Source organism: Egretta garzetta, unplaced genomic scaffold, assembly GCF_000687185.1.
Source record: "Egretta garzetta isolate BGI_Z169 unplaced genomic scaffold, ASM68718v1 scaffold287, whole genome shotgun sequence".
Taxonomy (NCBI): domain Eukaryota; kingdom Metazoa; phylum Chordata; class Aves; order Pelecaniformes; family Ardeidae; genus Egretta; species Egretta garzetta.
In genome coordinates, this window is record NW_009260435.1 from 8998796 (window position 1) to 9015524 (window position 16729).

Sequence of the window (16729 nt, forward strand, 5' to 3'; positions counted from 1 at the left end):
CTCCCCTCGACACCCAGCGCCTCCCGTGCTGTGCGCCGGTTAGGGCTGCGCAGGCGTTTGAGGCTCTGGTTCCCTGGTTCCTTGACACAATGTGTTTGAAACCTAGGAGGCGAACGCCGGTGCGTTTTACAGCCTGATGGCTTTACTCCGCTGGGAGTCAGTACCACGGGTTTCCCCAGAGTTTTCCGAGTTTGGAGGGCTCAGAGACCTCGGAGCCTGTAATAACGATGGCTTTACCTCTTGCTGTGGGTTCAGCACAGTGCCTTGCAGCTCACAAGTGCACTGGGTAACTTGCACGCCTATACTTAACAGGCAAAATCTTTTTTTCTCTCTCCTAGGACTGTGGTGCTTTAGTGAACTGTTTTTTGTGAAAGAGCCTCAGGACGTTACTGTTTCAAGGAAGGATCCGGTGGTTTTAGACTGCCAGGCCCGTGGTGAAGCTCCTATAACTATTACATGGCTGAAAAACGGAGGCAAAGTATCTGAAAATGAACGGATCTACACTTTATCCAATGGCTCATTATATATTAGTGAGGTGGAAGGAAAGAAAGGAGAGCTGTCTGATGAAGGATTTTACCAGTGCTTAGCTCTGAACAAATACGGGGCCATTCTCAGTCAAAAAAGCCACCTGACACTAGCAAGTAAGTTCCAGCTCTTGTTTATTAACCTGCTCCTGAGTTTGTGACAGCGATTCCCTGAACAGCGCACAAAAAACCCCTATCGTTTTGATTGTGTACCTGAAACAAAAGTAAAGAAAAGTCAATTCTGCAGAACCTTTGTTTCTTTTTAAACATGTAAAGATTATGAGCAAATCTCATGGTGGCTCCTTTTCAAGTCCCTGATGTGGCAGGAGCGGCACAGCCACCTATGAGACCTTTTGGGCAGTGGTGCCTTATGTGGGTGGCTCATGTGGGTCACCATTCTCCAGAGCAGGTGGTGATGCAGAGCCAGGCTGGCAACCTGCTACAAAAGTCCTGGGTCTTGTTTCTCAAGTGCTATTCAGGCAGCCTTGCAAGGCTTATATACAAATCTGATAAAAAAAAAATTGTTATTCCTTGTTCAGTAGCTTGTCTTGTGCTGTCTTGGGACAGGGCAGAACGAAGATGGAGATGGCTGTCTTTGGGAGGGGAAAGTTTTTCTGGGCAACCGTGAGGGTTAAATTACCAAGCCCTTGCTTTTCTGGCACCTGTGTTCAGCCAAGCAGATGCGGGTGCTGTCCCTCTTGGAACTGCTTCAGGGTCCTCTGGAATCAACTGTAAGAGCCTGTTACGTGGTTCCACTAGGAAGTGAGAGACACATTTCTAAGGTGACTCCCTTCTACAGGATGAATGGTGAAGGAAATAGTTGTGTGTAAGCGCCTTTATGGCTTTAACAGTTTGACCCTGAGAGTGTGTGTTGCCCTCCATTTTCCTAGCATTTTTAAATGGATTGCACAAGGGATGCGTGTTAGGAACTGAACGCTATGCCTTCTTCTATGCCAGTGCAGAGCTTTGCTAGTAGGCTGCTTCTACAACACTGGCTTTTTTGCTTTCCAAAAGTATGTGGAGTCATTTCAAAGAAAGTGTAACACAGAGAGCACACAGTTTACTTAGTCTTCTCATGTTCCCTCTGTAATAGGACTTAACTGATGAACTTAATCTAATAGGAAAAGGCTTCCTTTGACCTCTTCAACCCGGTTGTTAGTAGCAAGTTGCACAAAACTGCCACTGATACCTCTGTGGAAACTTGACATGTTGGAAATTGCAAGTTTCATCAAATTCAGTCTGAAGATAGTTAACACAATTGGTACATCAGCTTACATTAAAAAATGTCTGAATGTTAACATTTGTTAGGGCTTTTTCCTGTGTGCTTCTGAAGTGATGATAAAAACTGTCCATAAGATACCCCAGGAAGGTGTGAAATACCTTGTTCAGTGAGCTAGAGCATTGGGCAGTTGAAAACCAACCTGGAAGCAGGTGGCTCCCAGTAAGTGATGAGTTTTTCACATGCTGCAAGAGGCTGATCTGCGAACTCTCGATTTCAAAAACCTGGCTACTTACTACTTTGTATCATGGCATCTTACTTGCGTACAGGATCAATGGACCAAGTGGTTCTTTGATACTTTTGATAAAACGATGAAAAATGAAGTATTAATGTTGTTGACATTTAAATTCACATTATTAGGTTTCAGAGTGTCAGCACCATTAATAAATAGGCTGAAGAAAACCTTTCTTAAGAGGATACGAATTTTTTTGTTGTTAATAAACATAAAGCGAAGCAGGGGCTGATGGATTCTGTGTGGGGGACTACAGAAAATTCAGGGCCATTTTAAAACGTTGCAGGATGAGCTTTGTGCTCAGTATTAGAGAACTTCTGGAATAGTACAGAGCATTATGGTAGTACAGTGTGGTAATATACTTGTAGCATCTGGTTTTATTCAGACAGTACTGAACTTCTATAAATGTTTGTTTCTGGCATGCACATTATTTCACCAGAGTTGTGAACCAATAGATTCCACTCCATGGAGTAAGACTCCTGTTTTGCAGCCTTTTTTTTTTTTTTTTTTTTTTTTCCCCTCCCCTCCCCTCCCCTGTAAGACTGTGACAAAAGGTTTCTTTTTCATCTTTGAATACTTGAAAGGTTTCCTATGGCTGTTGGAGAAAACTGGAAGAGATAGTGGATCCATAATGATCACAGTAGGTGTTGTTGACTTAGCGATTAAGTGGTTTACTAGTGGCCAAACATGAAGTTATCCTATGTAGCAGTCTCTTCTTTTTAGTCATATTCCAATCTGACCGGTTTTAGAATGTCATCTATACTGTAAAGCTGTGAAATAAGGCAGTAATTTGTATAGTTATATTTTGAAGCCCATAAAGCACATGCAAAATCAGTTTTATATCTCACTTTTACAGTGTTTCTGCCTGCTGTCATGAGTTGATTGAACTTTGCAGACGTTTGAAGTGAACTAAATTAAAGTCTTGTGGGGGATTTTGTAGGCTTATAATTTTGTTTAGAAGAAGTTGTCAGTTGCTACGAAGGCAAATTACCTTGTGGTCAGGGTACAGAAGGAACTATACATATTAAACAGGTGGAGAATAGGCATTAAATGGGCATTCTTTCTTTGGAGGAAAAAAGCAAATGCTCTCTTCAGTCTCTGGTAGCAGCAGGGTGCGAGGATGTTCTTTTACTTTGCCCGGTCAGAGCTTTTGCCAGTAAGCTTATCTTTTGCTTCAGAATTGTAATGTTTAGTGTTGCATTTGGAAATCAAAAACTTTAATCTGTCCAAGAGTTTAAGATTTGAACACACAAGGAGATCAGGTCTTGGTTTCTAAAGTTAGGAACTGGAAGCTGAAGGTTGCACTCCTAGCAAGAATTCCATTATTCATGTGCAAATTAAGAATTCACAGGGTTAAAAGGTTAGAAACTGGCCAGGATGAGGTTTACCCTTGTGATAAAGAGCAGATGACCCTCATTCATTGGCCAAAGCTTTCATGTAGCTCCTCTGCAAAGTTAGTGATTGCCATGAATTGTTCTTGAGGAATGCAGAAATTCAAATGTGAGCAGGCCTTTCCTTAAGTGTCACTATGGAGCCTTATCTCCCGAGCACATCAGAGTAGGTCTGCAGGGACAGGGTTCCTCCCTAGAGGCCCCAAGGCTTTGCTTTCCTGTTGTTCATCCATGCACAAAAGAATTTGACTAATTTAGGGCTTTTTTTCGGTGAGATCCCCCTATTTTTTTTCAAGGAAACTGTGGGCCTGAGGTATTGCATAGGTAAAAGTAAATATTAGTTTCAGTATGTTAACTAAGATTCTGTCTAAAAATAAAGCTAGACTTCCAGTAAGGTAGTATTAAGAAAAAATGGAGAAGGTGGATCATGTTCTGAAGCTAGTAACATGGGTTTTGGGCAGTGATTGGACAGGATGCTCATTGTTTCTTTCCTTTTCACAAAATGTGAAAATCGAAGTCTTAAGATGGTTGGATGGGATATAAACGGCTGGGTGGGAGCATTCCTAGATAACCCTTTCTCCTCTTGTAACTTGGATGAATTGATTTTAATGCTTGAGAATTACAGGAAACGTAAGCCCAACTCTTTGCGTACAGGTTTCTACATTTCACAAGAGCGAAAGGTTGTGCAAGCAGAATGTTTCTGGGAACATGCTCCTGAAGGGAAACTTCACACTGCACTGCAGCTTGTGAAACGCTGGGCCTTTTACACGTAGCAGGCTGTACTTTGTGGAGAGTTTGTAATTTTGCTTACTTGCTGCAGCAGTGATGTGACTTCTGGTCCCACCAATAATGGGCAATGCTTATGTTTTGATAGCCTAATAACATCTTTTGCTCTGCTTTTAAATACTTGCACTTAAGAGTGTGTCCAGCTGAGCCTTACTCTGTGCTGTGATAATCATGTTTTCTTAGCAGTTCCAGCTGTTTTCTCCCACTTTTGCATTGTGCCCTTCCTTGTGTGGGCACAGCTGCATGTGTGGCTAACTGAACAGGGAACTGATCTGGGTTAAAATAATAGAATTAAAACAAAAGATGGTGTTTAACCCAAATGAGTTAGTTCCCTGGTGCGGTTTGTCACGGAGCCACTCACAGTGATTGCACTGGCGTAAATAAGAGGAATGATGTGGAGGTGGGAAGGCTTACTGGGGACAGAGGAAGGCTACTGAAACTTAGACTGTTGTAAAAATAAGTGTTCATCAAACTACGGCCTGTATGGAACGTGTGTGTAGGCAAAAATTTTGCCCTTCTACTACTATTTTTTTTTAATTGATGTTAATATCTTGCCTTAAATGAAGGGATTAATAGCTGTAGTCTAACAATATAGTTTTCATTTTGTATGGAATCTGTCATTTCAGGTATTTTCCAAATGCATATAGAGCTCAAAGGTATGCTTAATTATTTTAAATAGTAATGGAGAGAGGAATAAATTCTGAGATGGAAGGGTGGAGTCGGGGTGCGGAAGTGGTTTTTGACTGAGATGGAAGTGAGATGGCAAATAACTGTTGTAGACAATGGTCTTGCATTAAAGAAGATAACAAAGTCTTAATGCTATAGAACTGTTGTGGTTACAGACAGCTTGAGAAAGCTCTTGTTTTAGGTTTTTACAAGTGTTGCCTTATTGCTATTGCGTTGATTAGTTGATTTGAATGTCCTGAGAGGAGGGTCCGTTTCTAAGCTGAGAGTGCACATGGCTGATCCTTAGTGCATTTAAATTCCAGTATTAAAGGCAGGAGGAGGATGTTTAATGTCTCAGTTGGCAATGTCAGTTGATAACAGTGAAGAAGAGCAGTAAGATTTTTGTTCTTTAGTTGAGATACACTGAAATATAAGAATACTGGGAAATATTTTCCTTCTTAACTCTTTTTCTTGTAGGATTTTCCTCTAGAACTCCCCCAGCCATCTTTTGACCTGAACTCCTACAACGCCTTTGAGAAGAAATTGTCCTTCTAAAGACATAACTACTAGTTACTTTTTTTTTTTTTTTTTTGGCACTATGGCATTCCCTATTCTTTCAGCAATGACTGGTCTGCACTTCTAAGAGCTCTTCCACTGACTAAAGGATAGTCTTTTATACTGGTGCCAGGACAAAAACTGTATAAAACTTTACTTGGTGCACATGAACAGTGTTTGTTTCTGCTACCACATCACTAGAGAAGTGAGCTTTTTATGGGTTTCCTCAACACCTCAGTTTCAAATTTGTATCAAGCATAATGGCAGACCGAGGCATTTCATGCCCTTGCTTTTCTTCCTGGCTAGTAAAGCCAAAGCTGTTATGGTTTTTACTAGTTTTTACTGCCGTGACTTTATAATGTATAAAGTTTTTACCAGCTTCTTTTTTAAAGGAATGCTCGTTCTTATTGGCAGTGTACTCTAGCTAATAAAAGCTTCACCTACGTGAGAAATGTTGAAGGAAAACATGGTACCATGCTAGAATTTGTTCAGAGCCGTGACTAGAGGCACTCAGTTCTTACCTGGTGCAAGTTCTACATGTGGTATGTGCGCTAAACTATTGAGATTTCTTTTCTACTTGCAAAGCAATGTATGGCGGCGAAGGATGCTGTTCTGTTCTTGCAGTGTGGTGCTCCTCCCCACTGCTCCTTTTCTTCCCCCTCCCTCTCTCTGCATTTCTTGGTGTAGAAATTGTTGAAAGGGCATTCAGTAAGGCCCCCTTTTGTCAGCCAGCTCTGATTATCCTAAAGAAAAGGATCTCACTCTGAGCAGTTGTTTGCCTAGAGACTTGTTGTCACGTCTTCACAATTTAACAGCTGTGGCTATTGATGGTGTGCAGAACAATTTAAGACGATGACAAAAGAGAATCTTGGAGGAAGAATTTAAAAGTTACTAAGCATTTTCCTACTGAAATATGGTAATTTCCATTGTTGGAAAAATTTGTGCTTGGTTTTTGTGTATTTTCCTCAGGATTTTGTATTTTTACACATCTTATCTCCAAATTTGTGGACATAATCTTTTGTTTAGTTTTGCATTGTTTTTTTGTTTCATCAGTAGGCCCAGCTGTTAAATTGGGATTGATTACTTCCAGTCTTTATAACTGGTAATCACCACCTAAGTGAAAAAGTAATCAACAATGTAAAGTCTCCACATTTTGTTGAGTAACTGTGGGTTGTATGGTCAACATTAGTTACTAGGGTCAACCTCTGTGTAGCTTTTAAGCAACAGCATTTTACGCAGCATCTACATTTTAAAGATGATTGTCTCCGCAATTGAGTTAGAGTAGAAAAAAAAATTGCATTAGTTGATCTGTGTTGGGAGTTAGAAATACAAATCCATCTGGCAACCTTCCAAAACCTACATCTATAGTGGAAACATTTTTTGTTTGCATGCATGAAATTGTTACTTTCTTCATAGATGGAGATAAAGAGCAGACATAGGAAGGAGATGGTTGTGAAACCACTAGACTGTGGAGGGTTTGTTTGTGACTTTATGAAATTATTGTAACCTCCTCTCTGTTGTTTTTTCTGTATGTAAAAGCTTTGGAGGGAGATGGCCTTCCAAATATATTTGAGGAAAATGTAAATAAGCAGTACTAGATAGATTTTTTTCTTTACTGCTTTTTCTTTGTTTCATAACTCTCAACAGTAATTCTGGTTAGGTTTTTTTTTTTTTTCTCAGAGAAATTGAATTTGATCTCCTTAGGTGAGCAGAATTTTTTTGGTTTTAACAACATGAACGCTCATGAAGGGAAAATAAACTAAGTCGCATCTGGATTATACAGTTATCTCGAGGCCCTGTTCCAAAATGCTTGTTTCTCGATTGCTCATCTCTGGGCTTCTGGTAGGAGGTTTCTGACACATCAGTGCATCTGCAGCTTACGGGAATAGGATCTGGGTATCACTCCCCCAGGTGCACATAGGTCTGCTGTGTGCTCATGAAGTTCACTTAGATTCTTATTATCATAACCCCAAAATGATGGAATGTGCTATCTTTGTATTTTATGGGGTAAAGATTTCAGGGTGACAGTCTTTCTGTGCCACTGTTATACCAAACAGCTTTTAAAACTCCTGCTGCGGTCAGGATCTTGCTGAGTTTGGCTGATGGGAAAACTCTAAATTTTTCAGTAATTAAGCTTGAGGAAGTTATGTTTGCTTCTAGCCTGAACACCTCATGTAGCAATTGTGGTAGTATTCAGTGAGTACCTTCTTATTGACTGGATGTCAGAGCAGTAGAATAGAACATGAGAAATGAAATACTGAAAATAAACATGTTATAAAAGACAGGAATGCAGACAACAAGCTTTATATCCAAAGCTGTTATCAGAATTTAATCATTAATGTGAGGCAAAAGTTGCAATGTACCAAGGTACTACTTCACCATCTCTGGAACGGTTACTGGGGACTTAACTACTGGGGAGGGACAAAGTCAGCAAGGAGTGCATTTATTTAATCTTCTGTAATCGTGGTTCTTGGGTTTATACCTGTATAAACTGATTTCCTCTTCTGGCTGAAGTAGTGAGAATACATACTTATTCCCATAAATTACTTCAAAATGATCTTATGGAGTTGTTTCTGCATGTAGGCAAAGTTTTGAGGAGAGGAATGTCTTCAGGAATATGAAATAAATGGAAATGCACAGATTGCAGAGTTCTAGCAAAATTGAGAACAGACAAGAAATTTTGTTATAAAACTAGAAAACAGAAACCTCATTAAGTAGAGTTTCTTGTAGTCATGAGCATGGAGGCTTGCAAGGCTCACAGAACATGTGATGGACTCTGTTCCAGCTCCTAGAAACCTGTCCTTACTGTCTAGGATTGTTAATAGAGGAAAAGAGCATAAGGACACAAGGGTGCCACCCATATCCTACATCTCTGTGGTTGTAGGGGATTTGTTTGATGAAAATCTCAGGTGATCTTGAGAGATAAAAGGAAAGTAGAAAAGAAAGGCAACTTCAGTGTTTTCACCTGAGATATTTCTTCCTGTCACTAAATCTGGTCATTGGTTTAAACTAATGAGTGTACAAGAAGAGCCAGGTCATGTCATTTTACCTTGTATAACATAAACCAATGAATTGTTTTTCTAAAAAAAAAAAAAAAAAAAAAAGCGCAAAGCCAAAGAAACCTTGGAAAACTGAAAATCCAAAGAGCAGTGCTTCTCTTTTACAGAAATGTGCAAAATGTTTAATAATCTGCAAGTGTGGAATGCTGCCTTTGGATACCTGAGTAGACACTAAACTATTCTCTCAAAGGCCATTTTTAAGGGACATTGCTATATGAGAAAATACAGCTGAGTCATCTGCTCAGTTAAGTCAGTATTAAAAAAAAATACATAATCAAAATCTCAGCAGTCCCTTCAATAGACAATGATGATCAACACTTCCCAAGACCTTACAGTTACACTTTGGCTTATATTTTAACAATTTTTTCAATGGTAGAATACTACTGAGCAAATTACATCTCCAGCCTTTGACAAGAACTGTGTTTGAAAGCGGCACCTGCCATAAGAGTCCTGGGAAAATTCTCTTGGACAGCAAGGAGTTAGATTGTTGTTGTTTCTGAATTGTGACAGAAATCTGTTGTGAAAAGCACAAATCTAACTGCAGAGAGGGTCTTTGATATCCTTTTCCATCTATAGAATCTTAGGAAGAAAGCTTCCTACGTACTGACTGATATAAAGGGACTGGTGATAGGATGGGGTTTGTCTCAAAACATTGCAATTCACTAAATCTGTATTCAGATGTGGAACATCTTTGCCAAGCCCATGTTTAAGTAGGTGTTAGGATGGGCAGCAGATTCCATTCTGTGCAAGTTTACAGTTCTGTCCAAAATTGGCAGGTTTTTCTGAAGCACAGCTTTAGGTGGGACGAAAACAGTATTTTAGAAAGGAGAAAAGTGTTTGTCTCTAGCTACAGGCTACACTGAGTGGTATATTGGTGGCAAAGCAGCAAAACTTAGCTTGTCCTAGTCCTCTAGCCTCAGAACATGTTAAAATTATGATTTTTAATTTAATAATAGCAACAATTTGTCTCATCATAGGAGTATGTGTAATGGAAATTTGCTCTTTAGCTCTGAGGTGCAGTAGTTCCATTTTGAAATTATTTGTATATGAGAGAGAGTTTTGAAAGAAATAATCACCTGACTGACTAGGGGCAAGGGCTACGTAAAAGTTATTACAAGTATTAAACATGTCATCTGGTGTTCTTTTAATACATAGCTAGGGGTCAGTTAAACTAAGTCTTTACAGCCTGTGATGTATATCTTGTGTATAGTGATGCATGAATGTTGGAAACTGGAGGGGATTCTGTGAACAGAGGCAACTCTATCTTCAGATTTGATTTTTAGCGTCTTCTTATAATAATCCTCTTCACATTGATTGACATTGTTCTCATTTCAGTAGATCAGAATTTCTCATGCAAAACCCTCATGCCTTAACGGTATCGCTGGCAAATTGATAGAATTATAAAAGTACAAAAAAATGTTGTGTTTTCAATTGATTGGCGTAATTTTACCACGTGTACTTGCTCATCTTTGGACACCCTGATAGATACATGACTCACTTTTAAAATCATAGAATGGTTTGGGTTGGCAGGGACCTTAAAGATTACCCAGTTCCAACCCCCCTGCCATGGACAGGGACACCTTCCACTAGACCAGGTTGCTCAAAGCCCCATCCAACCTGGCCTTGAACACTTCTAGGGATGGGACATTCGCAACTTCTCTGGGCAACTGGTTACAGTGCCTCACCACCCTCATAGTGAAGAAAATTTTGCATTACACCAAAGATCTTTCTGAATCTTCCAGTAAAGAGGGTTTCGAGTTTTGATTTTTTTTTTTTTCGTCTCTCCTTTGAGCCATTTCAGATTAAAGACAAAACAAGATAAAATGGGATTAGAAGAATAACTTTTCTACATCTCCTCAACCTTTGCAGCATGAATTTCTCATGTGGAGTAGCAGTGGACAGCCTTCTCTTACCCAATAAAATCATGAAAGTCATCTGTCAGCCTGTTTACAAAGTGGAGTTGTTGGTTCTTTTAAGCTGTATTGAGAGACATTAACTTTCTTACATTTTTACGTGGAGAGGAAAAATTATCAAATAGAAAAGCTTTTCATTTATTTGCTGATCTGTTCTAATATTCAAAATTCTTGTCATTTGTGTCCTCTCCATGTTCCCTCTCTTTCTCACATGAGGTGCAGGCTGGTTTTGCTGCATCTAGGCAGGCTTTTTTTTTCTGTTTTTCTCTTTATAAGTGCTCACATATATGCTATATCATTGACTTGGATAAATGGTCACATATATGCTATATCATTGACTTGGATTTGCGAAACTGCTTCTGGTGACCCTCCATTTCTTATTCCTGTCCGATGACTGGAAGGAGGTACTGTTTTCCAGTGGAGCTTATTTTCACAGCTGTGGCAGAGGAGGGAAGTGTCATAAGATACTTTGAGGTCAGTTTTGACCCCAAATTTAGATGAGGTAAAAATGATTTGACAGAAGTGTAATATCTTGTCTCAAGTGGTCTGGCTGTCACTTCAAAATCAGATAATAATTGTGATTAAGGAAAAAGCTGTTTTGATAGCCATTACAATGTACAATAAAAACAGCTCAGTGTTACACAGTATTGTTTTTTGTTTTACAACTTGTTACAACTGGAAGTTATCAAACAAGCCATTATCTTTTCAAAGAAACTTTAAAATTAATCATAAGATCTTTGAAAATGCTGAAGTGTTTTAAATAATGTAGTTTTTTTTGTACAGTCTTCAACATATTAATAATTGTTTAGGAAACTTATCAGCAAATTAACTAGTGTAAATTGTTAAATTACCATTTTACTGTCCACATCAAGATCTCTAGTAAATCTCTGATAACTGTAACATGTGCCTCAGGCAGAGCTGTGCATTATGTATGTTCTTTGTGATGAGAATTCATTGACTTTATGAAGCCATTGACAGACATTTATCATTTTGTTCATTAAACTTGTCTGTGACATCCGGCAAATGGATGTTAACTGGAAATATTCTCTGGGAGTTCTGGCACGACTCTGTCATTTTGCCTGAGGAGAGAGAAACTTTGCACATAGTGTGTCCCAAATTACAAGGGTGAAACTTCCTTCCCCACCCCCTCCCCAAAAGCTGTAAGTGAACATATGACCAGCTCTTTTTTCATCTTGCTTTTAATGCTTATTTATGCAAACAACCCTGTGGCCCACAGTTTGCAAGCAGATTTATCATTGATCTTCAATAGAGGTTGAAAGTGGATACTGCTTTTATTTGTTCAGGCAGTCTGTGCCTGTAAGGCAGCTCAATTTTATCACATGACCAAACTATTGTAAAAATTATCATAATACAAATCCACAGTGCTCTGTACACAGTGGCTCATGAAACTGGTACATGTGAGTTTGTATTCAGATGCGTTAGCCTATGCTCTCAAAATTAGTACTTAATTTATTTAAGAAGTGGAGACACAATTGGGTATGGGGATTGTTTTCGTTTTGTTTCTCACTGGTAGAATTTTTTTGTTTATTCCAGTTAATAAATTTTCTTTTCTTCTTTTTATTTTTTTCCTCCTTTTTAAGGGTGTGAACTTTATTTCTAGCAATAATTATGTTTTCTAGTGTTCGGAAGAGGTAAGCATTGATACAGTGTACAAGAAATTAGCTATGGAATTCTTGGTAGCATTGATGGGAGTTTTGTGACATTCTCAGCACATGGCTTTTAGTACTTGTTTTTAATGGTCATCATCTTTACCTGATGTAGCTTATTGCTGATTCACATAAAATATGTGGTAGATGACCAAGCACTTGTTGAAAGCCTTTATAAGATACATTGTAGAGCAGTGTTTCATTTGGTCTTTTAAAATTACTATGTTTGGAATGATGAACAATATCTCATTTGTTCTGCTCTTGAGCACCCAGTATGGAAAAAAATACACACTTTTAACACCTGCCTATGTTTGATGCCTGTGGATAGCTATCTCTAATAATGGTAGAGGTTGTTAATAGGGTATTTCCCACCTGCTTGTGTTCTTATTGTGCTACCTGAATCCAGCTGTATTGGGGATCTTTCAAACAGGAATGAATGTACTAACAAATTGTGGCATAACTAACTAAAGTATTTATTAATGGGTCAAAGATAATGTTCAGATTGTAAAACCTTCTCAAAAATCCAAAAATCCATTACATAAAATTTTTGTCTTTTGAGAGAAAGACTAGAGCAGTTGGCTTTTTAAAATATATCGTGTCTCACTACATAATAGTTCACTGGATTAAATGAATTTATTGATTTCTGCTTCTTTACTGACACACATTTATGAGCAGTTTCTTTGGCACCGTGGCCACATGTCAAAGGTCATAACTTTCCTTCACTGTGGAAGAATAAAAGCTTTCAGATGGTGAATCCCTGAAATCCACACAGTGCTTTATTCCCCCCTCCCCCTCAATATAATTACTGGTTTTGCATGACTTTATTTAAGATAAATAAACAATAATAATAAAAAATATGCACACTAGAAAAACCTCTATACTTATCTATCATAAAATAACTGCAGGAAACTATTTCTCTGCACAAAGGGTGACACATCTAATATGCTAATAGGTATCATTATGAGATACATGGTAGTATATTAGGCTCTTTTATGGTCAGACATTTTATTGAAAATGGTCAATTTTAAGAATGTAATAAACATTTCTTATGAAGTTTATTACACTTCAGTTTAGAAACAATATTTCTTTCCTTTTAGAGCTGTGTCAAAGGCATATTACACTTTGTGCACCAGAGGTAATACTGGAAGTAGAGCCTACTGAGAGAGCACATTAAAAATCTGTGCTCTGTTTTTAGATGAATGTTTATAATATTGACATTTTCTTTAATGCCCTTCATCAGTAGCCTGTGGGATTTTTGGTGTGTACTGGGTATGAAAGTCTACTGATGTCATAAAAGTGAAGGTAGTAAAAAAGAAATGGCCGTGGAATATAAAGAAGTTTAATCAGTCCACTAGTTTGTGAAAAAAGAGCAATAAGTCATGCTTTAAACACAGAGTGGCTGACACTAGTTCTGAAATTTTGGAAATGTAGATTAGGATGCAGTTAATGCCATATCCCTTGTGCAGTCTGTGGTGCTCGTCTGATTGATAACCTGGCAGAAGAAATACTTTATTTTAAATTGCTAGTTATCTAAATGTGATTAGCTGTGATGATTTGAACTGGCTATCTGTGTTATCTGACAAGTACTGGAGCTGGCTAGAGGTAAGTAGGCAAGAGTAGTGGGGATTTGGGACTATTTGGGAAGAGTTTGTCTTCACTTTTTAGTAGCTACTATCTGGTAAATTAGCTCTGACCATCTCAAGAAACAGCAGTGTGAAGGTAACTTCACTCGGGTGTTATTTTGATTTAAAATCATCAAAATATCTGTGCTAGGTAAGGTGAAGTAAGTTTGAATTGTTAGCAGGGCCTGGCTATAGTCCGCCTAGCAGGACAGTTTCTGAAGGAATAGCAGATTCTAGAGTTATATCAATGGGGAAAAAAACCCCATGATTTTCTGAGAAGGCTTAAAAGTCACCCACCCCAAGAAAGAGAATTAGTTGTCAAACTTTATTTTTACATAGTAGAGATGAAGCCTGTTGCTACTTTTAATCATGATTCTTGTAAAAAAATACCAATGGTAGACTTTTCTTCTGCTCTGCTATTTTGTGTAAATGATGGTCTTATTCCAAGGGGGCCAGTGGCACTCTACTGTTAAATTTACCAAATATTTTTATTGCAGGACTGTAGTTGCTAAGGTTCTGAAACCTTAACCTTTTGGATAGAAATTTGGCATGTCAGTTTCCATCTCTTTGCTTTTAATTTATTTTTTCTATACAGTATACTTCTGCAGGACTATTTATCCTGCTCCCTAGCACAAATCTAAGATGAAACTGCTTTTTCTGTATTTTTGTTTCTCACTAGGACAGCATGGGAATGTCTGCTTGGGGAACAGAGACATGGGATTTGTTGAGGAAGTGGTCATTGTGTCTGGAAGTAGCTTTTGTTGTTGCTTTGAATACATCTGCAAATTTGGTTGTCCTGTAAGTTTTGAGGAAAAACCTCAAACTTTTTTTTTTTTTTTTTTTTTTTTTTATATGTTCAGCACAGACTTATCAGCTTGACTAGGTAGAGACAAAGAAGATGCTGCTTGTGCTGAGCATGTTGCTTGTGAACACTGAGCTGGGCTTTCCCTCTAAGCAGTCTTAGGCAGCTGTGGACTTGCCTTTTTTTTTCCTGTTCTGAATTGATGAGGAGCTAAAGTGTGATCTAACACTGCCTGGAGAAACCAGCTGGCATCGAAAGCTGAAGTAAGTGAAAACAATGCTCTAATTACCTGGAGGGGAAGTGGATGAGGTGGAGGTGTGAGTGGTCTCATGTGTCTAGAGGTCAGGAAGGGGAAGAGAAACGCATTGGTGGGAAGCAGCTAGCGCTAAGGAAAAGCTTGTGGAATGAGGCCTGGGGTTGGCTTGGTTTGGAGATTGCCATGGGTGCAAGTTGGGTGGGATTGGGAGAGGACTGAGAGGCTGGCAAAGACTGACTCAAGAGAGTGTGCCCATTGGAGCAGATGGTCTTTCAGGACATGGAATGTAGACCCAGGAGTCCTGGACTTCCCTTGGGAACATCAGAAAGACAAAGAATGACTTTCCAGTCAGGGGAGCTCTGGAGGATTTAAATTGCATCCCTGCTTCAGCCAGAAGCTTCTACAATATGTGACGCAAGTCAGCTTGTCCCTGTTTTTCATGGGAAGTCTGTCATTACGTGTTTCTTACGGTCTTGGTGTTTGATATGAGGTTCTGAGGCTTGATCAGTTGGAGCTGCAACAAGTTGGGGGAGCTGTGTTTGCAACACATGGAGTGCTGTGAAGGATCAGTGTCATATCTTGGACACCTAAATCTAGTGAATATTTTGGGCCACCATCCAACTATTTCTCCATACCCAACAGTAAAATTAAAATAATAATAGAATGTTGTCTTGAGGTATTGTAAGAGTAGATGCATTAACAATTTGTGAAGAACTATAGTGCAGGGCCCTGCAGAAAAAGCCATGGGGAAGTTAATAACTCTGTCTTCAGGGCAGTGCTTAATAGAGTGTAATAAATAAGGAATGAGGCCACACACTGAACAGAGAAGAGAAAACAAAATATTGAATAGATGCTCATTATGTGAGCACCATTCATTTGGTGCTGTGAATAGTTGGGGGAAGTGCAATTGTGCAATTGGATTGTTTCCTAAAGCATGTGCATAAACAGAGCAAATCAGTTACATAAGCAGCTTCATTTCTTCAGTTTCCTAACTTCTGAGCATTTGGGTTTGGAAACTTTCATCTTGTGTGTGTACATGCATGGAAGGGGCAGATATACTGAATGCTGTGTTAGTGGCCAAGTTTAGGGGTTAGCTTAATTTATCTAATGGTATGTGTAATGCAGCAGACCCAGAAATAAATACGCGTGAAAGTAGTAGAGTTTTATATAGACAGGGTATCAGTAAAAAAAACTTGTAACAGGGGACACTAACAACTTCTGAGACAAGTAAGTTTATTAGAACTTTTTGATTCAACCAAAACATGGGCTGGTGTCTAAGCATGTATTTAGTAATAGCTTTAACTTGATAATTATAATAATCCTCAGATAATTATTTTTTTAATATATAAAGGCTTACTGACAAGTGAAGACACTGTAGAGGTCTGCAGCAACATTTATCAACCTGTTGGCAGTATTGTTTATCAGAGCATAATCTGACTTAGGAACCATTTTAGCACAGTACTAACAAAACACACATTTAATTTATACTTTTGACTACAGTTTAAGCTTGTGTGCAGACAGAGTGTTAGGTGAGTGCTCACCTGTACACTCTCTATTGTTTGTCAGTGCTATCTATACTCTCCCTGTGACCTGACTGGGAGGAAATTGGTTTAATTGCTGGCATACAGGAGAAGAACTTTTTTGTGGTGCATGGTATTAAGTACGTGCCAGGGAGGACTGTGGGCTCCAGTGCTGCAGAGGAGTTAGTACCTGGGGGTTTCACAGGGTGTTCCTTCATCTGGTCTGTCTTTTTTCTGAAGTATTTACTCCAGCATGTAGCCTAGAGTACCACCTAGTTGTTAGGCTACAGGTCTTACCTTGAGCCACCAGGCAGCTTTCTGGAAATATAGCCCAGCAGTCATTAACTACAGAAAAGCCCTGATGCTTTTTTTTTTTTTTTTTTTTTTTTTTTAGAATAATCAGCCACATGGTTAAAAAAAAAAAAAAAACCCTGATTTAATTTTATCTACTTTAATT

General features: G+C 38.8%; 1 protein-coding gene across 1 annotated transcript in view; it reads left to right on the top strand.

Moving 5' to 3' along the window:
* Positions 1 to 16729, top strand: part of PRTG (protogenin) — an 86769-nt gene that overhangs the window by 1107 nt on the left and 68933 nt on the right. Inside the window, exon 2 of the mRNA XM_009643847.2 lies at positions 339 to 641. Coding sequence (XP_009642142.2) covers positions 339 to 641 — 303 coding nt within the window. The remainder of the gene's footprint in view (positions 1 to 338; positions 642 to 16729) is intronic.